Source organism: Pan paniscus, chromosome 17 (assembly GCF_029289425.2).
Source record: "Pan paniscus chromosome 17, NHGRI_mPanPan1-v2.0_pri, whole genome shotgun sequence".
NCBI classification, from domain to species: domain Eukaryota; kingdom Metazoa; phylum Chordata; class Mammalia; order Primates; family Hominidae; genus Pan; species Pan paniscus.
Genome location: NC_073266.2, coordinates 38,442,573 through 38,465,131, shown reverse-complemented (window position 1 = coordinate 38,465,131; position 22,559 = coordinate 38,442,573). Strand labels below are relative to the sequence as shown.

At 35.0% G+C, this 22,559-nt stretch overlaps 1 protein-coding gene across 3 annotated transcripts in view; it reads left to right on the top strand.

The window, feature by feature from the left end:
* Window positions 1-22,559, top strand: part of ROCK1 (Rho associated coiled-coil containing protein kinase 1) — a 160,519-nt gene that overhangs the window by 64,705 nt on the left and 73,255 nt on the right. For all 3 annotated transcript variants that reach the window (XR_008621949.2, XM_008968595.6, XM_003815640.6), the window contains exons 6-11: window positions 974-1,058; window positions 2,399-2,543; window positions 2,873-3,011; window positions 5,541-5,632; window positions 16,163-16,322; window positions 21,099-21,159. Coding sequence is in view for 2 of the 3 variants with exons in the window: in XM_008968595.6 (XP_008966843.3) it covers window positions 974-1,058; window positions 2,399-2,543; window positions 2,873-3,011; window positions 5,541-5,632; window positions 16,163-16,322; window positions 21,099-21,159 (682 nt within the window). In the remaining variant the exon portion in view is untranslated. The remainder of the gene's footprint in view (window positions 1-973; window positions 1,059-2,398; window positions 2,544-2,872; window positions 3,012-5,540; window positions 5,633-16,162; window positions 16,323-21,098; window positions 21,160-22,559) is intronic.

The following is a 22,559-nucleotide window of genomic DNA, read 5'->3' as shown; positions in this document are numbered from 1 at the left end:
AGAGCTTTGGGAGGCCGAGGCAGGCAGATCTCTTGAGCTCAGGAGTTTGACACCAGCCTGGACAACATGGTGAAACCCATGTCTACCAAAAAACAAAAACAAAAACAAAAACAAACAAAAAAAAAACAGGTGTGGTGGCATGCACCTGTGGTCCCAGCTCCTTGGGAGGCTAAGGTGGGAGGATCGCTTGAGCCTGGGAGCAGAGGTTTCAGTGAGCTGAGATCTAGTCACTGAGATCTAGTCACTGCACTTCAGACTGGGTGACAGAGTGAGATTCTATGTCAGGAAGGGGGGAAAAAAAAGAACTCCAAACTTTGAAGTTTATAATTTTAGCATTTCAATTTAATGTTGATATAAATGTATTCTTTAATATTCCTTAATCTGATCATATAGCCTTTAAATGGTGTTCTGAAAAGTAAAACTTGTAAACTAGTTTTCTAAGGTATGTGCCAGGAGTTAAACACTTTGATGTTAATTTTTTAAATATGTAACTTAATTTGCTTTTAATTAGTGAATAGGTCGTATTTATTCATTAGACGAATTCATTTGTTGTACAAACACTGCTTGAATCCTGTGTGCAGTTGCTGTGCCTACATGTCAGGGATCAAAAATGAAAGTGACTTAGACCCTGCCGTGGGTTTTTTTTATGTACTTATCTATCTAATATGTTTCAATCACCTTTTATGTCTGAGTGTTGTATTTTTGATGGCCTGTCTCTCTCAAACGATTTGATTTTCCATCTGAAAGAATCAAACTTTTTAAAAAGGAATATATATGTTTTCTTCTGAGGCATTAACATATAAAGAAGTTTCTTTGATGAAATTTAATTTATAGATGTGGATAGAGAACACATACAGATCAAAGATGACCTTACCTAGATTGAGGATGCTTGACCTAAAATAACTGCCTCATATAATTTTTACAGTGTCTAATCTGTTTCAGAAAATACTGTACTATTTTTTCCCTCCTGCAGAGATGTGAAGCCTGATAACATGCTGCTGGATAAATCTGGACATTTGAAGTTAGCAGATTTTGGTACTTGTATGAAGATGAATAAGGTTAATTAACTAGATTTTAATTTAGTTTTTGCTAATTCAAGGTAGATGCTTCTTTAGAAAATGGTTTAAGAATTCTTTAGAAAATGGTTTAAGAATTTACTAACCATAGCTGGACTTGTCCAGAATTGATATGACCTTATTTGTTGAACTAGATACCATGGTTTCAATGTTGTATTAGTAACTTGTTAGTGATTTATTTTTTCCTCTCTATTTAGGGTAAATATGGATTGCCAGATTTACTAAATCCTTCATAACAACTCTAATATACACTACTGGTAACTAGGAATGGAATTAGCTTAAATGTCGTTAAATACTTATGCCAGTGTTAAAATTAGACTTTCATAAAAATTGGATTCCAGTAATGTGTGTATTTTTTAGTGTTTTACTTCAGTTAACATATAAAAGATTTTACTGCTTATTTTAGGAGTGAGTCTTAAAAGATACCTATCCTCACTATTTATATAATAAATAACATATACATATACATTATGTATATGTATATACATATAATAAATAACATAAATAAATGTTATTTATATAATAAATAACATATACACAGCTGAAGGAGCTGTGTATATGTTATTCCTTCACTTCATATACACAGTGAAGGAAACACTGCATGAGAACTTCTGTGTGAACATTTAGTTATAATTCTGTTTCGTTAATACCAGCAAATATAGGTAACAACTAACAAGTCTCTCAGGTTTGGTGGGGGAGGGCAGTTAAAATTCACATCAAATAGACATTCAGTGTGCTTTACACTATTATGCCCTTTTCACATACATATGCTTCCCCAGTTTGTATTTGTACAGTCAGCTTTTGTATGTTTCTTTTGTAGTTTCAAACATAGTTAAATAGCTATTTTAGTAGAAAATAATGAAGTCAGCGTTTATACCAATATGTTGTAAAATGCCCTATCCTGTGAACTCCCCAATGTATTTGCACTGGCCTATGTTCTTGTTCTCAGCAGTTAAATGGTATCATGATATTGGCACAACTTGCGGAATAATAAATGTGGCAGTATGTCTTTCTAGTGAGCATTATTACAAAATAATCACTGGTGTGTGTATATATGTGAATACACATATAATGTGTGTGTATATGCATACACATGTATACACATACATACATTATATGGTATATATGTATATGGTGTGTATATAGTATGTATATATATGATTAAGCTGTGTTAATTTTTGTCAGGTTTCCATTAAGTTTTAATATATGATATTTTATAGCTCAAAGATTTGGAGTCCCATAGGTAATATTAATAAGAAAGTCATTTTAAATAATTGAGGCTTTATATCCTAATTCAAAATTTGACCTGCCGCTCTTTTTAGGAGGGCATGGTACGATGTGATACAGCGGTTGGAACACCTGATTATATTTCCCCTGAAGTATTAAAATCCCAAGGTGGTGATGGTTATTATGGAAGAGAATGTGACTGGTGGTCGGTTGGGGTATTTTTATATGAAATGCTTGTAGGTGAGTAAGGAAGATTTTATGTCTCTCTATTATAGTTGTTCATCTCAAAACTTGCCACTTGACTCTTTCTAATATATTTATTATATTAAGCAATCTTGATTTTATTTGTGGGTAATAAACATGATCCAAACCTGCTTCGTATGTGTTTTTAAAAGCATTTAGAGGCTTAGAGCAACTTTGTGATGTGTTCTTTTATATATTAAGTGTATGTTTTTAGTTTAATACATACCTAATAATCTTTTTAAATGGGTAACTTTGACTGTTCCTTTGCAACTGACTTTTTAAAAATGTATTTCATTTTGCTTTTGTTTTCTTTATCAATTTTTCAGGTGATACACCTTTTTATGCAGATTCTTTGGTTGGAACTTACAGTAAAATTATGAACCATAAAAATTCACTTACCTTTCCTGATGATAATGACATATCAAAAGAAGCAAAAAACCTTATTTGTGCCTTCCTTACTGACAGGTAAATAATTTTAAAACTGAGCCTGTATTAATTCTGAAGACTTCTCATCTTCTGCTCCATTTTTAAGGTCCATATCTGAGCTTCTACATGTAAATTGTTAGAATATAAATGACAGTGAAACCTGATGTAATTTTATGATATTCTGGATGTCTTTTGTAGATCTCAACTCACTTATCATACCTAAGAAATTGTGATAATAATACAGTCTTGGCTGATGACTAAACTAGATGACTTTTTTCTTTTATTGTTCAATTTTTAACTTGGTTAATTATAAAAATTACTGTGTATTTTACTGAATCTAAAAAAAATTTTTAACATAACATCTCTGAAATTAGAGTACATCTCACAGTCAATGGTATGAGTTGGGAGCATTCTTTTTCATAGTGGTATAAAAACGGTGATACACCTTATACTTTAAACCATTTTAGATTTGATGATGTATGGTGTATGGTTGTTGAAAAAGTCAATAGTATAAAGCCGTTTTTAAAAGTATACTATCTTTTTTCTTCTAGACATAATAGTTGGTGTTCCATCTTGTAGATTCAACAAGCATTTTAATAATAATATCTGTCTGCACTTTTGAAAGAAAAATGGCATATTATGTATACCTTTGTGGTTTACTTTTGAAATTTGAAAGTGAACCAGATGTATTAGTAAGATTATATTTAATGTTTATGATTGTATATTGTTAAATATTAGGGAGACCTAGTACTTTTAAATATGTTTCAAGTTGAGATTTGCTTTAACTTGTCTCCCTTCATTATGTCCTTTAGAGCTTGAAGTATGGTTTTTCAAATGTTTACTTTTTTTTTTTTTTTTTTTTTTAAATAGAGACAGGGTTTTGCTCTGTTGCCCAGGCTGGTTTCAAACTCCTGGGATCAAGTGATCCTCCCACTTCAGCTTCCCAAAGTGCTGGGATTACAGGCATGAGCCACCCATGCCTGGCTAATTTTTACATTGATTGATTGATTGATTGAGACAGAGTCTCGCTCTGTTGCCCAGGCTGGAGTGCAGTGGCATGATCTCGGCTCACTGCAACCTCAACCTCCCAGATTCAAGTGATTCTCCTGCCTCAGCCTCCCAAGTAGCTGTGACTACAGGTTCCTGTCACCATGCCTGGCTAATTTTTGTATTTTTAGTAGAGAGGGTTTCACTATGTTGACCAGGCTGGTCTTGAACTCCTGACCTCATGATCTGCCTGCGTTGGCCTCCCAAAGTGCTGGGATTACAGGTGTGAGCCACCGCACCTGGCCAATTTTTACATTTTAGTATAAGGCATTATATTAAGCTGTTTATTAGGTGCTAGGGATATAGTAGTGAGGAAGATACAGAGCCACTTTTCTCAAATACCTCATAGTCCTTTGGGGGAATTAGATAAGCAAATCAGACATTTATAGTACACACATTTAATTACCATGAGATAAGTACCATGTGCCGGAGAACCATGGAGAGGTTTTCTAATCCAGTTTGAGAGTTCATGAAAGCTTCTTGGAAAAATTGTCACATGTCTAAGCCAACTTATCTTTTAGCTTATGCAAAAACTTAGAATTTAGAGTATTTTCTTTATTTATAAGCACTGTACTAGGGAAAAAAGGTACTTTCTTTTTCCAATTCAGCTAAAATCACATTTTTAAAAACTTTTTACTCACCAAAAAAGAGGCTGGTATCAGTAACTTGTCCAGTGAAAGCTCTGAATTCTGTGGCAGTATCAAGAATTAGCAGTCATTGGCTTTTGAATGGTCAGAAATAATTAATAGATTATAAATTGGAAGTTCAAAATTTTAAATGTGTTTCTGGAGGTTTTTGGTAGCATCTGGTATTGCTGCCTAAGTAAAGTTTTGGTTGGGGAAAAAAAAAGCCTAACTTTACCATTGTAAGAAAAAAATAACACACACACCAAAAAAACTGTCAAGAAAATGCATGGTGCTTTATTCATTTTGCTAATGAAGTAAGGTGGTGATTAATCTGGATTTTTGTTGTCAGTAGAAAAGTCATGGGTGTTTTTTGTAGTTATTCTTTAGTTTTCTTTTTTTTGAGACGGAGTCTCGCTCTGTTTCATCCAGGCTGGAGTGCGGTGGCGCGATCTCAGCTCACTGTAGCCTCTGCCTCCCGGGTTCAAGCGATTCTCCTGTCTCAGCCTCCCAAGTAGCTGGGACTACAGGCGTGTTCCAGTACACCTGCTAGTTTTATATTTTTAGTAGAGATGGGGTTTCACAGTGTTGGCCAGGCTGGTCTCGAACTCCTGACCTCAGATGATCCACCCCACCTGAGCCTCCCAAAGTGCTGGGATTATAGGCATGAGCCACCATGTCCAGCCTTTCTTTAGTTTTCTTTTAAAAAAATTCTTTAATGTTCTCAATCTTTAACATATTTTCTATTTGGGCTGATATTATGCTGACAATATAATTTCACCTTAGAACTGTATTTGTCGTCCTACACTGATTTAATATCCTGCCCACAAATAAACCTGGACAGGTTATAATAAGATCTTAAGTGATTGATTACTTTTCTCCTTCTGTCATTATTCAGGGAAGTGAGGTTAGGGCGAAATGGTGTAGAAGAAATCAAACGACATCTCTTCTTCAAAAATGACCAGTGGGCTTGGGAAACACTCCGAGACAGTAAGTTTTTTTTTTTCTTTCATATTTTAGTGAATATTTGAAAGTAGTTGTGGTAGTTTGTTGAAACTACATTGCTAAATATTTGTGTGTATGTGATGAAAATCAGAAGCCACAAATACTATATGGGAATTGTCCTAACCTATTAATTTGATAATATCGGGCAGATTATATTGTTACTCCTCTTATGTCCCACGCAGGATACCCAGATGAAATATAAATGTAATGGATTTAGACTCACCAGTCATAATTTTACATTTGATCTTTGTTGAATTGTTCATTTTAGGCCTTAGTTATCTTATTATGGAGGTGGTCAATAAGTAGTAAGTAATGAGATTAAAATATATGTTTTTGTGAGAAGACAAGTTATTCTCTTGTTTTTATTAAAACCCAAAATATAAGAAGGTTCTATTATTAATTCCAGAATTCAACTTAATTTTATTTATGAGTTTATAGGATATTGTGATATACTTGATTCCATCAGGCTTTTGCAGCTTGCAATTCGGAAACAAAAACGTATTGTATAAGAAACTAATTTTCAGTCAGTTTAGAACACTTTCTTACTTTTTAAAGAAAGTTAAAATTACAAGATGATTCACAGAAAACTCTACAACATAGCTGAATCAAAATTATCATGACACCAAAGGTTCTCATCATCTTTGTGGATTTGGGAGGTAAAGAATTCATCTTACCCCTGCTGACATCTTAGGATTTTTTTCCCTGTTCATCTATCAGAGAAAGGATAATGTATCTCAGTCCCTAACTTGCTGCCATAGCAATAGCAGTGAATAGTAACAATGGAAATGAACTCAGCTACCTTATTTTAGAAAGTTACACAGTAGTTATTTGTCTTAAGGACTGCCTATCTAGTTGAGACAGTGAAGGATAGTACTTTGCAGAGAGATGGAAATCTTGTTAATTCTGATGAAATAAATCGTGTAGGTTTGCTAATATTAGTGAAGCATTCTAGTTATCAAATATTTTAAAAGAACAATTGTATTGCCTTCAAGTACTATAGCACAGTACTTACATTGTGCTGAGCTATAAAATTGTCTAAGGAGGAGAAAGGGAAAATAAATTCTCTGGAAATTAAGAAATTATACAACAAAGAACATCATTGAATGACCAGCTGTCTGAGAAGCTGTAAGAGCAGCTTGACTTTGGGAGAATTTTATTAGCAATTATATACTAGGAAATAAGGAACTTCCTCCTCTTCAGAATTAAATGTGACATAATTATTATCTTCATGCTGCAAATGAAATTGTTGCATGACAAAGAGATGATCAGGGAGTGAGAAATGGTTACATCAAAACACTTTTTGTGTTTTTATTCAGGTTATTCTCTTAGTAAAGTTTAAGAAGGCTGAAGGACGTACAAATATTATAAATCTGAATAAAACTTTGAAGGGGACTGAAGAAAATACAAAATAATATTTTGTATTGCTTTAAATTCTTTTTCAAAGTTAAGCAATGCATAAATAATTATAGAATAACCACACAATAAATCAACCGCAAAAGTAACAAGGATATTTTTCCTTTTATGTATTGAAAAACCGATCACTTGAAAGAGGAGGTAATTTAGTCAACAACTATTTATTGAACACCTGTTGTATATTGAGCACTGTTCAATTTCAGACACTGGGAAAACAGCAGTGATCAAACCACCAAAAGTTTCCTTTCTCCCTTCTGGAGCTCATAGTCTTATGGAATTAGGGAGTCCAGATCAGTGGCATTTTATTATATTGCTGTACCTCCTTCATAAAACTACTTAAGATCTGCATTATCTATGGTTTTATTCTAGCGTGGTTAGATTTAGCATACTTAAAAGAATTTTGGTAGTTTTTCCTAATTCTAAGAGGTCCTGTTTTGTGGTTATTGGAAAAAACAAAGAAAAATTGAAATCTGTAGAACTTATTGTTCTTTGCTTCCCTTCCCCTCTTCCTACCCCTTCTTTACTTCCCACCCCTAAAATACCAAGAATTCTTTTATTCTGAACTGACCTCTTTGACCTGCTGAATTTTTAAAACTTATGTAACAGTTATAATTCCTTTTAATTTTTTTGGGTTTCCATTTTCCTTGGCAAAATTGCTTTCTAATACAAATAATAGTTTTTTTTGGTATTTTTACCACTTAACATGTCTCCACGTTGCAATGGCAATTAATCTTCACCTTGTGTTCCTTGGTAATGTGGGAGCAGGATACAAAATAGCTTGATTTTTGGCAGAATTTCCATGAGCTTCCTGATCTTGTTCACAAAGTATTAAGATTTTAACACTATTTTTCCACTCATTTGAGATAAAATTGAAGGAGTAACATGAGTAAGAGCAAAGATAGGAGAAGGACAAAAGAAATGAAAAGACCTAAATAACTTACTACAGGTCATAACTGCAAGCAAACAACAATGTCAAAATTCAGATCTAAGTCTCTTAACTCCAAAGCCTTTGATCTTTGAAGTACCATGTACGATTTAAAGATCTTTACCTGTTCAGTGTTATATAGATCAAAAATGGAAGGAATTGACAATTGTTGGCAGTTAAATTTGGGGAAAAAAAAATAACATTTATTACATATTTAGCATACATTATTAATAATACTGTTATATTTAGTATTTAACATAGTATTAATAATTTCAAATGAAATGGCAAAGGATTTTGCAAGTTACCACATATTTAACATATTATTAATATTAATAATGAATAGGGCCAGGTGGCTCTATTGTACAGTGTTCTACAGTATTATACAGTGGCTCATGCTTGTCATCTCAGCACTTTGGGAGGCCAAGGTGGGAGGACCTCTTGAGGCCAGGAAACCAGCCTGGGTAATGTTGCGAGACCCTATCTCTACAAAAATAAAAATAAAAAATTAGCCAGGTGTGATGGCATGCACCTATGTTTCAACTACTCGGGAGGCTGAGGTAAGAGAATCACTTGAGCCCAGGAGTTCAAGGGTGCGGTTAGCTATGATAATGCTACTGCATTCCAGCCTGGGCAACAGAACAATAACTGTTTCTTTAGAAAAATTAATAATACTACATTAAATATGTGGTAACTTGCAAAACACTTTGCCATATATTATTATCTCGTTTGAAATAAGATATTGGTGTTACTTCATCAACCTATAGTTTGTGGGCAACACACAAGATGCTAACAGTGGTAATACTTCTGCCGGCTCAAAACTCATTGTGTACACACATATATATTATTCTAGGTTCTGTGAGTTAATCAAGACTAGTACCCTTTCTGTTTGAATTTTATATTCTCATGGGAGAGATTATCAATGTGGGCTTTGTGAATAAAGAACTGAAGGCCTAACACGTTTCAGGGCTCTTTTACTTAGGAGTTTAGACTTTCTGAACATTATAATGGATTTTTAAAAAATAAGTTATCTCTTTATATTGTGATAAAGTATGCATAAGATAAAATTCCCCATGTTGGGCATTTTTAACTGTACAATTCAGTGGCATTAAGTACATTCACATTGTCTTAAAACTATTACCTCTACTGTGTCCAGAACTTTTTCATCATCCTAAACTAAACTCTTAAATAGTAACTCTCCATTTCCCTGTCCAGTAATCGCTATTCTTTCTATCTCTATGAATTAGACTACTCAGGGTGTTTCATTTAAATAGATTACTATAATATTTGTCTTTTTGTGGCTGGTTTATTTCACCTAGCACAATGTCTTCAAGGTTCATTCATGTCATAGCATGTATCATAATATTCCATTGTATGGATATACTATATTTTGTTTATCCATTTATCTGTTAATAGACACTTAAGATTGCTCTCTCTCTTAGCTATTGTGAATAACAAACAGTAGAATACAAATATCTGCTTTCCATATTATATTACGGATATTTTATATCCATATTAATGTTATATATATGGATATTCTGTAATATCCCTGTTTTCTATTAATTTGGGTATATACCTAGAAGTGAAATGGCTAAGTCATATGATAATTAGTTAGTTTTGTAGAGACAGAGTCTTGCTGTGTTGACCAGGCTAGTCTCAAACTCCAGGGCTCAAGAGATCCTCCTGCCTCAGCCTCCCAAAGTGCAGGGATTGTAGGCATGAGCCACCATGCTCAGCCGTATGTTTAATGTTTTGAGGAAATGCCATAAAATTCACAACATTTGCACCATTTCACATTCCCAGCAGCAGTGCACCAAAGTGCTGGGATTGCAGACGTGAGCCACCACGCTCAGCCATATGTTTAATTTTTTTGAGGAAACGCCATAATAGTATCCACAACGTTTGCACCATTTCACATTCCCAACAGCAGTGCACATGGGTCTGGTTTCTCCACATCTCCAGCATTTGTTCTTTTCTGTTTTGTTTGTTTGTTTTTTGTGTTTAAATAGTAGTCATCCTAATGGATGTGAAGTGGTATCTCATTGTGGCTTTGATTTGCATTTCTCTAATGACCAGGAATGGTAAACATCTTGTCATGTTGCTTATTGGCCATTCGTATATCTTCTCTTGAGAGATTTCTATTCAAGTTCTTTGCCCATTTTAAAATTTGGTGGTTTGGCTTTTTTGTTGTTGTTGAGTTATAGGAGTTCTTTAAAAATTTTGGATATTAATCTCTTATCAGATATGTGGTTTGCAGATATTTTCTATTCTCCGCACTCTGTTATTAGTGCTTTCAAGCACAAAATTTTTAATTTTGATGAGATCTGGTTTATTTCTTCTTTTGTTGCTTGTATCTTTGGCTTCGTATTTAAGAAATCATTGCCAAATCCAATGTCATGAAATGTCTTACCTATGTTTTCTTTGAATTTTATAGTTTCAGCTAGTATGTTTAGGTCTTTGACCCATTGTGAATTAATTTTTATATAGTGTATAGTAAGGGTCCAATTTAACATTTTTGTATGTGGATATCCAGTTTTCCTGACACTATGTGTTGAAAGGACTGTCCTTTCCCTGCATTGAAAGTTGTTGGCCCCTTGTATCAATCATTAGACCATATACATGAGGGTTTATTTGTGGTTTTTGTTGTATTCCATTGATCTGTATATGTTTGTCTTTATGTTGGTACCACACTGTATGATTATGGTAGCTCTGTAGTAAGTTTTGAAATCAGGAAATGTGAGTCTTTCAACTTCGTTCTTTTTCAAAATTGTTTTGACTATTTGGGATCTCATGAGATTTCATATGAATTTTATAATGGGTTTTTACGTCTTTGCCAAAAAGGACATAGGGATTTTGATGGAGATTGCATTGAATCTTTAAATTACTTTGGGTAGTATTACCATCTTAACAATGTTAGCTTTTCCATTCCATGAACACAGGATGTGTCCCCATTTATTTAAGCCTTCTTTAATTTCAGCAACGCTTTTAAGTTTTTGGTGCATAAGCCTTATACCTCCTTGGTTAAATTTGTTCCTAGGTATTTCTTTTTGACTTTTTTTTCTTTTCTTTTTTTTTTTTTTTGAGATGGAGTCTCGCTCTGTCACCCAGGCTGGAGTACAGTGGCTCGATCTCGGCTCACGGCAAGCTCCGCCTCCAGGGTTCATGCCATTCTCCTGCCTCAGCCTCCTGAGTAGCTGGGACTACAGGCACCCGCCACCACACCCGGCTAATTTTTTTTTTTTTTTTTTTTTTTTTTTTTTAGTAGAAACGGGGTTTCACTGAGTTAGCCAGGATGGTCTCGATTTCCTGACCTCGTGATCTGCCCACCTCCGCCTCCCAAAGTGCTGGGATTACAGGCGTGAGCCACCGTGCCTGGCCTTTGACATTATTTTAAATGGAATTGTTCCCTTAATTTTCTTTTCATATTGTTTATTGCTAGTATATAGAAGTAGAACTTTTATTTCTGATCTTGTAACCTGCAATTTTGTTGAATTTGTCTATTACCTCTAATATATTCTTTTGTAGCTTCTTTAGGGTTTTCTATGATAGGATCATGTCACCTGCGAATAGAGATAGTTTTACTTCTTCTTTTCCAATTTATATGCCTTTTATTTATCATTCTTGCCTAATTACTCAGACTAGAGCTTCCAGTAAAGTGTTGAATAGCAGTGGTAGAAGTGGGCACCTTGTCTGTTCCTGGTCATAGGGGGAAGCTTTTAGTCTTTCACCGCTAAATATAATGTTAGCTGTGGGATTTTCATTAATATCCTTTATCATATTGAGGAAGTTCCTCTCTAGTCCTTGTTGGCCAGGTGTTTTCAATCATGAAGGGGTGTTGTGTTTGTCAAATGCTTTTTGTATGACAACTGAAATGATCATATGGGTATTTTTCTTCATTTTATTTTATTTTTTTAATAGAGATAAGGTCTTGCTCTGTTGCCCAGGCTGGAATGCAGTGCCACGATCTTAGCTCACTGTATTTTTGAACTCTCAGACCCAAGGGATCCTCCTGCCTCAGCCTCCTGAGTAGCTAGGACCACGGTCATGTGTCACCACACCTGGCTAATTTTCTTTTAATTTTCTGTAGAGCTGGGGTCTTGCTATGTTGCCCAGACTGGTTTCAAACTCCTGGTCTTAAGCCACCCTCCCTTGGCCTTCCAAAGTGCTGGGGTTACAGGTGTGAGCCACTATGGCCCTATTTTGATTCTTTATTTCTTTTAAAATAGATTTTGTCAGTCTGTGTTTTCTAGGAATGTCTCTATTTCATCTAAGTTATCTAATTTGTCACTGTAGGCCGGGTGTGGTGGCTCACCCCTGTAATCCCAACACTTTGGGAGGCCAAGGCAGGTGGATCACTTGAGGCCAGGAGTTCGAGATCAGCCTGGTCAACATGGCAAAACCTCATCTCTACAAAAAAAAAAAAAAAATAGCCAGGCATGGTGGTGCACTCCTATAGTCCCAGCTACATCAGAGGCTGAGGCAGAGAATCACTTGAACCCGGGAGGCACAGGTTACAGTGAGCTGAGATCGCACCACTACAGTGGAGTGTAGTGCAATGCACTCCTGGGTTTTTTTGAGACTCTGTCTCAAAAAAAACAAAAAAACAAAAAAAACCTTTCCTATTTGTTTCCTATGTCACATATTTCCTTTTTATTCCTCAGCTAATACATTATTGCTTTCTTTTGTGTTTAGTTTTTTCCCCTAGTATGCTATTTTGATTCCTTCTTCTTTTCCTTTTCTGTATATTTTTTAGTCATTTTCTTATTAGTTAATGTGGAATTACACTTAACATTCTAAATTGAAAACAATCTAGGTTGAATTGATACCAGTTTACTTTGAGTAGCTTAAAAACCTGCTTCTGTTTACGTTTATCTAAATAGTTACCTTTACTGATACTCCTTTTTCTTCTTCATATGGCTTTGAGTTAAGACAGTTTGATTATGGCATGTGATTATGATGTGTCTTCATGTGGAGCTTTTGGAGTTTTTCATAGTTGGCATTCAGCTTCTTGGATGTGTAGATTTATATCCTTTACCAGATTTGGAAAGGTTTGGCCATTATTTCTTCAAATAGTCTTTCTGCCCCTTTCTCTCCTTCTGGAACTCCCATAATGTGTATGTTGGTCTGGTTGATGCCACAGTTTCCTTAGTCTCTGTTCACTTTTTCATCCTTTTTCTTTCTGTTCCTCACGCTTGATAATTTCATTTGTCCTATCTTCAAGTTCACTGATTTTTTTTCCTCTGCCTGTTCAGATCTGCTGTTGAAGCTTTCTAGTGAAATTTTAACTTCAGCTATTGTACTTTTCAGTGCTAGAATTTCTATTTGGTTCTATTTTTGATCTCTTTCATGATATTTTTTCTTTGTTAAGTCATCATCTTCCTGGTACTTCATCCATAGTGTTCATTTGCTTTTTGAACACATTTAAGAGAGTTTAAGATTTTGTTGAGTAAATCTAATGTCTTGGTTTCCTCAGAGGTGGTTTCTATTATTTTCTTTTCTTTTTTTTTTTTTTTTTGAGACGGAGTCTCGCTCTGTTGCCCAGGCTGGAGTGCGGTGGCACGATCTTAGCTCACTGCAAGCTCCGCCTCCTGGGTTCACGCCATTCTCCTGCCTCAGCCTCCCAAGTAGCTGGGACTACAGGTGCCCGCCACCACACCTGGCTTATTTTTTGTATTTTTTAGTAGAGACGGGGTTTCACCATGTTAGCCAGGATGGTCTCGATCTCCTGACCTTGTGATCCACCTGCCTCGGCCTCCCAAAGTGCTGGGATTACAGGCGTGAGCCACCACGCCTGGTGGTTTCTAACATTTTCTATATTCCCTGTGAATGGCCCATACTTTCTTGCTTCTTTACATGCTTTGTAATTTTTTGTTGTAAACTGGACATTGTTTTAAAGCAGCTGTATCCTTCTAAGAGGGACATTTTGGATGTTACAGTGTTGTAACTCTGGAAATCAGATTCTTCCTCTTTCCCCCAGGGCTTGCTGTTGTTGCTTGTTGTGGGCTGCAGTCATTCATTCATTTAGTGACTTTTCCAAACTAATTTTGCAAAATCTGTATTCCTTGTCATGTGTATTCACTGAAATCTCCATTTCATTATCTCAGCCAGTGACAGAGATTTCCTTAAATGCCAAATTTTCATAGCCTCTTTCTTCATTAAACACTCCTTGCTTGTTATTAGTTTTTTATTAGATTCCAGAGTTCTCAGAAAGTTGCTCTGGTCGTTTTTGCCAACTCAATGGTTGCTTCAGTGGAGGTATGATTTCTTTGAGTTCCCTACTCTGCCATTTTTGACAACATCTGCTGGACTCTTTTTTATGGAACATGATTTCTAAATTAACAGTTATTTAATGAAAATAAATTTTTAAACAAATATATACTGATGTTTATTCCATAAAGTTATCTTTATTCTTATTAGTTCTGAAGTGATTAAATGGCATTATATAAAGCCTAAGCATCTTAATTTAGAAGCAGAAATAATTACTTTTATAACTCTTCCAATATTTTCCCCACTTGTATCTTAGAATTTAAACAGGTGAGAATTTGTCATTTTAGAACTACTGTGAAATAGTGTCATTTATAAAAAGAGTAGGTCCATCAGAAACAGCAAGAGAAAATGCAGCACACTTACTCTGTTCTTTCTGATATAATTTTGAAGCAGGTTTTCTGAGCTTTAGCAGTTGACAGATCATTCTTTTTGTGGGGATTATCCTAAACTTAAGGATGTTTAGTGGCATCCCATGACTGTACTCATTAGGTGCTAGTAACACCTTTTTTCCCATTAATGACAACCAGAATATGTACCCAGACATTGCTGAACACCTTCCAGCAGGCAAAAGTGTCTCTGATTGAGATCACTCTTTTAACATAAAATGTATGCCAAGACCATAATTAACTTCTGTATTTCCCAAGGGCGGCAACTGTTTAGTGTTTTCCCCTCATTTTACAAATATTAGAAAGCTGACCATGTCTAATCAGACAGTTCTGTTGGCCATTAAGGAAAGTGGAATGGTGGAAAAGCCCTAATATCACTCTTGTGTTACTGTTAGTACTACAGCTTCATTTGGCTAAATGTGTTGTTTCGTTCCCTAAATATTAATTTACTGTGTCTCAGATGGCACAAGAATAGGTATTTCTTGCCTGAAATACCCAGATGATTGAAAAGAAAATTGATTCCTTTTCCCTAAAAGAACATGAGGTTATTGCACCTAAAATAATTTTTTAGTATTTTGATGATCATAATTCAGGGATGTTTTATTATACTACAGTATCTTTAAGCTAAAAAATAAATTTTCTTAAAATTTTATTTTCTTAGAATTTATTTTTAGATGTACCCTTCTAACATTCAAGCCCCAAAAATAGATGTTAGTAGTATTAGTTTTATATGGAATTTTCTCCTGTATTAGGAATATTTAAACGTTGTCACATACGGTTTTATATTATTAAGTATATGGAAGACTTGGTCCACATCAAATTTATAATTCTTGAAGATGTCATGTCCATTTTTTATATTACTGCCCTTTTTTATTAACAATGATATCATAAATACCTCACTGCATTAGTCTTAATCACTTGATTCTAGAGGTAGCTAGTCTGAAAATACAATTCCAAATCCATTGCTTCTGTGGCTTAATCTTATGGAGATATTGGGGTGGGAGAAAGGAGTATTGATCATCTGGATTCTGAGTGAGTAAAAATATTTCAGTACCAAATTATTATGTCCAGGAAGCTAAGAAGTAACCTTAATTTCTGGTTTACTATAAAGCAGATTAACCAAAAAATACTATATTTAAAGCTAAACAATTTTTTCGAGTACAGTTTGTTATGCTTTAGTTTCTAAAAAGTCTTTTCTGTAGTCCCGAATGCTTTTGTGTATTTTATACCTTGGTACATTCTAAAACAAACCTTAGTAATACTTGATTTGTAATAGTCAAGTTAAACCCAAGGTATAGATAATTATAGGTGACTTTGAAGATAATTGTTTCATAGAATTACATAATGATCAATTATCAGTTGATTTTTAGTCCTGGTAAAGCTTAGTGTAATAGGATTCAAGCCAGGTGGAATTTGTGGTTTGCAAGCTTTTATAAGAGAGAAACCATCAGTAGTTGGTATGGAATGTGCTTCACTTTACTTGTATTTTAAGTTTGAAGTGAACAACTAATTTTGTTTTGTCTTTAGCTGTAGCACCAGTTGTACCCGATTTAAGTAGTGACATTGATACTAGTAATTTTGATGACTTGGAAGAAGATAAAGGAGAGGAAGAAACATTCCCTATTCCTAAAGCTTTCGTTGGCAATCAACTACCTTTTGTAGGATTTACATATTATAGCAATCGTAGGTAAGTATGCTAAACAGTGATTGTAGGAGTAAGTGCTGATTTTGTTCTTAGAAATATCTAAAAATCATTTTAAAGTAGATTTAATGGTATATAAAGATACACCTTATTATGCAATTTTTCATTGATGCATGATATTTCCAGTATTTCATATTTAATTTCTCTTGGACTCATCCATGTTTAGGACATTGTTTTTCAAAATTTTTTTTGCTAAATGATATACTATATATCCTCAAGTTAACAACAATTAATAGGTCAAAAAATGCTATAAATACTGATATTTTGATCTGTAGACTTATGGTTTATAATACATTTTGAAACAACATGTAGACTTTTTTTGTTTTGTTTTGTTTTGTTTTTTTCCACAATGGAGTCTTGCTCTGTCGCCCAGGCTGGAGTGCAGTGGCACAATCTTGGCTCACTGCAACCTCCACCTCCTGGGTTCAAGTAATTCTCCTGCCTCAGCCTCCCGAGTAGCTGGGATTACAGGTACCTGCCACCACACCCAGCTAATTTTTGTATTTTTAGTAGAGATGTGGTTTCACCATGTTGGCCAGGCTGGTCTTGAACTCCTGACCTCATGGATCTGCCTGCCTCGGCCTCCCAAAGTGCTGGGATTACAGGCGTGACCCACCGTGCCTGGCCAGCATGTAGACTTTTCTAGCATTATCATCACCATATTGATGCTGTATCAATTTTTAGCTCTTCAAAAATTAAGTGATTCCTCCCCAAACCTGTTTAATTTACCATGTGTTATAAAATGTAGTATTACCTCCACTGTGACCTTGGACAAATAACTTTGGCCTTTTATGCCTCCATTTCCTCAAAAATAGGGATGATGATAATAACAGTAATACTGCTTGCCTACTTACCTGATAGGATTGTTATAAGGTTTAAGTAAATTAAAACACAGTACAGCACTTAGAATAGTGCTTTGCATGGTGTAAGCACTCAGTGTTAACTATTATTACCATTAGTATGAGTTCATGTTAGCTTTACTGTAATGTACTTGAGATTTAAGTTAAACATTTAACATTATTTTAGTGTGCTGAGCATTCATTCATTCCACAGATATCTTTGATAACTTATTATTTGTCAGGTATATACTGAGCACCAAATTGCATGGAGAAGGATGAATAAGATACAGTGCCTTCTCTTGAGATGCTCACATCTTGGTGAGAAATGGATAAATTGTGCAATGTAGGTTGGTAAGAACTACATAGTAGAAATCTCGGCCAGGCACGGTGGCTCACGCCTGTAATCGCAGCAGTTTGGGAAGCCAAGGTGGGCAGGTCACTTGAGGTCAAGAGTTCGTGACTAGCCTGGCCAATGTGGTGAAACCCCGTCTCTACTAAAAATACAAAAATTAGCCAGGTGTGGTGGCGTATGCCTATAATCCCAGCTACTTGGGAGACTGAGGCAGGAGAATCGCTTGAACCTGGGGGGCGGAGGTTACAGTGAGCCAAGATCACGCCACTGCACTCCAGCCTGGGCAATGGAGCGAGACTCTGTCTCAAAAAAAAAAAAAAAGAAAGAAAAAGAAATCTAAACAAAGTGCTATACCAGTATAATGCATTGAACTATACGATAACACTTACTGGGTGGGTTAAATCTACTTTTAATTACCTCAAAAATATATACTTCTAATCAAATTATACTCCTTTGGAATGATATCAGATAACTGATTGGCTTGGAGTAAATTATTACATTTGAGGTCATTATAACTAATCTTATTTTAAAGTGAAGGGTCTTGTCATTTTAGTGTAAGCCATTCAAGTTAATCTTAGAAAACAAAAAGACCATTTAGTCCGGCTTTTTGAAACTTCTTCAGTAATCCACTGTAAGATAGTACTTAATACTTTTTGTTGCTACATCAATGAGATAGCTGGCACTTATCTTTTTTTCCTCCCTAACACTCTGTGAGTATAATATTATAACTGTATTCAATTAACATACATATACAGAAGAGCTTCAGGGTGGTTTTTGCTGAAGCATTCTTTTTTTTTTTTTTTTTTTTTGAGACAGAGTTTTGCTCTTGTTGCCCAGGCTGGAGTGCAATGGCACAATCTCGGCTCACTGCAACCTCCGCTTCCTGGGTTCAAGCGATTCTCCTGCCTCAGCCTCCCGAGTAGCTGGGATTACAGGCATGCGCCACCATGCCCGGCTAATTTTGTATTTTTAGTAGAGACAGGGTTTCTCCATGTTGGTCAGGCTGGTCTTGAACTCCTGACCTCAGGTGATCTGCCCACCTTGGCCTCCCAAAGTACTGGGATTACAGGTGTCACCCACTGTGCCCAGCCTGCTGAAGTGTTAACTTTTTGTATTTTTATCAATTATTCTTTGACTTGGTTTCTGAAACACTCAAGTTGTTGATATAAACAACCCCCGATGTTTTTGTATTTTCTGTAGTAGAGTCCAGCAGTTAATAACTTTATTTAGGTTTCTCTGTATAATGGTAACCTTGAGTTAAATAAACATTTATTATACTATTTGTCCTACATTATCATGCACTTGATTATGTTCTCTAGCTTTTCTTTGTATTCATGTTTTATGGCCCAAACTGATTTTTAAGTTTCTTAAAAGTAGAAATTATACTATGTTCTTAACTGTCACAGCCTATTGACAAATAAATATAGTATTTTTTAAGTAATCACTTACTACATGAACAGGCAAAGGTACGGTTGCTGTTCATAAAGAAAGAACCAACAAAATATATATATATTTTTGAAACAAGAGTCTCACTCTGTCGCTGAGGCTGGAGTGCGGTGGTGTGATCTTGGCTCACTGCAATCTCTGCCTCCTGGGTTCAAGTGATTCTTGTGCCTCAGCCTCTGAGTAGCTGGGATTACAGGTGCATATCACCACACCTGGCTAATCTTTGTATTTTTATTAGAGACGGGGTTTTGCCATGTTGGCCAGGCTGTTGGCCAGGCTGGTCTCAAACCCCTGGCCTCAAGTGATCCACCCACCTTGGCCTCCCAAAGTAATCCCAGCGGATTACAGGTGTGAGCCACTGCACCTGGCCCTGGCAAAATACTGATTAGCTTTATTGTAATATGTAAGCATAATTTTGAATATACAGATATGAAATAGAAAACCTCTGAAATTCTTATCCCTGAAATCCAGATATACTTTTAATACCAAGGGCAGAAATCATTGTTGCTTAATTATAGCTGAATTAACCATGATTTTTAAAATAGCCTTAAGCTATATTCCTAATATAGTAACTCCCGTTTTGTAAAAAGTTACCTAAATGACCAGATTCTATGTAAAAGCACCAATATAATATGCAAATGTACCTTGATAGAGAAAAGACAGAAGGTGGAAGAATTAATGGATGTATACAAGTGATGTCCTTACATTTCCTTTGCTGCATTCAAGCTTATATTACTAATTTTGCAGAAGACTAAAATGTCAGTCTCAGTCACATAGCATGTTAAGTTTAGAAAATATCTTAGAGATGAAACAGTCTCATCTAATTTAGATTCCACTGGCATTGCTATATGCCTTATTTATATTACATAAGCAGAATCTCACATTGAATTTCTGAGATGCTTAGTAGTCAATGGAATTAAATTGCACCACACCTAGAATTTGTCATTTGTTATATGGGACTTTTCCTCTATAAAGCTGCTACACAGCCACTATTATTGTCTTAAAGTTATTTGAATCTCCATTTGATCTGAATAATTTTCAAGGAAAACCTAGGAAGTGGCATATTTCTAGCTGTTTCTTTTATAGTACCATTATACTGTGTATGTTTATTGATACTTAATGGATACTTGATTATCTTCTGTTATTCACTAATTTTTAAAATTTACTTAAACTGCTCTTTTGGAACATTATTAATATCTGGTGTGTTAACACATGCCTCCAATAGCTATGAAGTATACTGTAACTATTTGATCTCCTTTTGCAATAGCTCTACTGGTTAATCAGGGTGCTGACTGTAGTGGTGGTGATGGTAGAAGTAGTGATTATGGTAGTTGTAGCATGGTGGCAGTAGGAGCAACACTGGCGGTACTAGTACCTTACCTTTATATAATATTTGGTAGCTTAAAAAATTGTTTACGTATATGATCTATTTAGATTGTTTGAGAATCTTGTGAGACATCTAAAAAAGACCTCTAAATTAGTTCACTAATAGCTTTATTTATATACAATTCTAACTTTACACTGAATTTAAAGAACTCTGCAAGGCTGGGAGTCCCAAAAGATTAGCAGCATCACCTAAACTTTGGTTCTGTTATTTCACCCACATAGGCAAAAACTTTTTTGACCCGAAGAGGCAATATTATGCTTTGCTGAAGGATAGTTGGGTGCAGGAGAGGTGGTTATGCATATGTCTGCAGAAGTCAGCAGTTTCTTACCCCCAATTCTTATATACAAAAAGCTCTGAAAACTGAATGTTTTTAAGTTATTTGTTTGGTGGAAAAACCTGTCATAACCTGCTCTCATGACCAGAAAGCCTAATCTGAACTAACTTGAGACTGGTTTTTATTTATCCTACTTGGTATGAATATTCTTATGTTTTGCTGCAGGAATATTAAGTCATATGTTTACAGGCTGCTACTATTTTTAGACCTAACTGGGTGTTTTATTTAATATATATATCATTTCTGAATTATGTTTATAAAAATTATGAACCTATACTTAATTTTTAAAAACAAAGTTACTATAACTGAACATAAAATAGGCGTGTAGTATTTATTATTGGTTGTCATGGGATATTACAGAGTTTTTTGTTTTGTTTTCTTTTTAAACTTTTCTTTCCCTCAGATACTTATCTTCAGCAAATCCTAATGATAACAGAACTAGCTCCAATGCAGATAAAAGCTTGGTAGGTATTTTCTTAGTATTAAGAAAATTGTTTTTAAAATTGTTTTGTGGATAATATATTTGTGGGTATGATAGTAAATTTATATATTGTTTGTGAAGCTGTGGTTAGCTGAACTTAGATTTTTATGGCACTTTTATCTCCCATCTCCTTTTCAGTCTGATTTTTTGCTCAAATATCAAATGGAATAATATATTTGGAGGCAGTTAGTAAACTAAATTGTTACACAGATTGACAGTGGTCATCTTTTTTAATCTTCGGAATCAGGAACTATGATATATCAATGTATCATTAAGGGTCTTGACAGGCAAACAGATTACATGTTCAAAATATTTAAACAGAGAGTTTTGTGTGTATGGCAAATATATGTAACATGAAATTTACCATTTTAATCATTTTTAAGTGTGCATTTCGGTGGCATTAAGCACCTTCACGTAGTTGTGCAGCCATCACTGCCATCCATCTCTAGAACCTTTTCATCATCCCAAACTAAAAATCTATACCAATTAAACAGCAACTCCTCATTTCACCCTCCCCCCAGCTCCTGGTTACCACTGTTCTACTTTCTGTCTCAATGAATTTGCCAATTCCAGGTACCTCATATGAATGGAATCATACAATATTTATCCATATGTGACTGGCTTATTTCATGTAGCATAATGTCTTCAAGGTTCATCCATGTTGTAGTATGTATTAAAATTTCCTTCGTGTTTAAGGCTGAGTAATATTCCATTGCATACATATATATACACACACACACACGTATACACACACACCATATTTTTGCATTTATTAAATCAAGAGTTTAATGAAGGGATGATTAACATGCTGTGAACATCAGTAGAGGGAAACAATAAAGGGTACTAAAGCACCCATGTATGAACAAGAGTGGGAAGCCATTGCCCTATACTGAAGGAGCAAAGAGAGAAAACCTTATCGTAACTCAGAGAAAGCCTGACATCATAGAAGAGGAATATAAAACGTAGAGCATTGCGAGAACCACAGTAAAGCACAAAGGGTGTAGGGAGAATGAATATTTCTTTTTTTTTACCTTCAGATTTCTGCTGGTGTCTCCTGTGGGTTGAAACCAACCTTAAAATCATAGGGCTACAGAGTAATACAGGCAATGCACTCTGTAGATTTTAAGGCAAAGAAGAGCAGAGGATGAATTTTCAAGGTTAGAAGGGAATGGGGGAAATGGAGAATAACCAGTATAGTTAGCATCATCTTAATTTGTCCACTGAGAAGTAAATTACTCCAGAAAATACATTTTAGTTGAGTTCTTTCTGTTGTTTATATAGCTCATGTTCTGATACAGAGGTAAAACAAAATCTTACTTGCTTACATTTCAGAAGGTCCTTTTGGGTTAACAGGAATTTTCTGAAAAATATCCAGAGTAATTA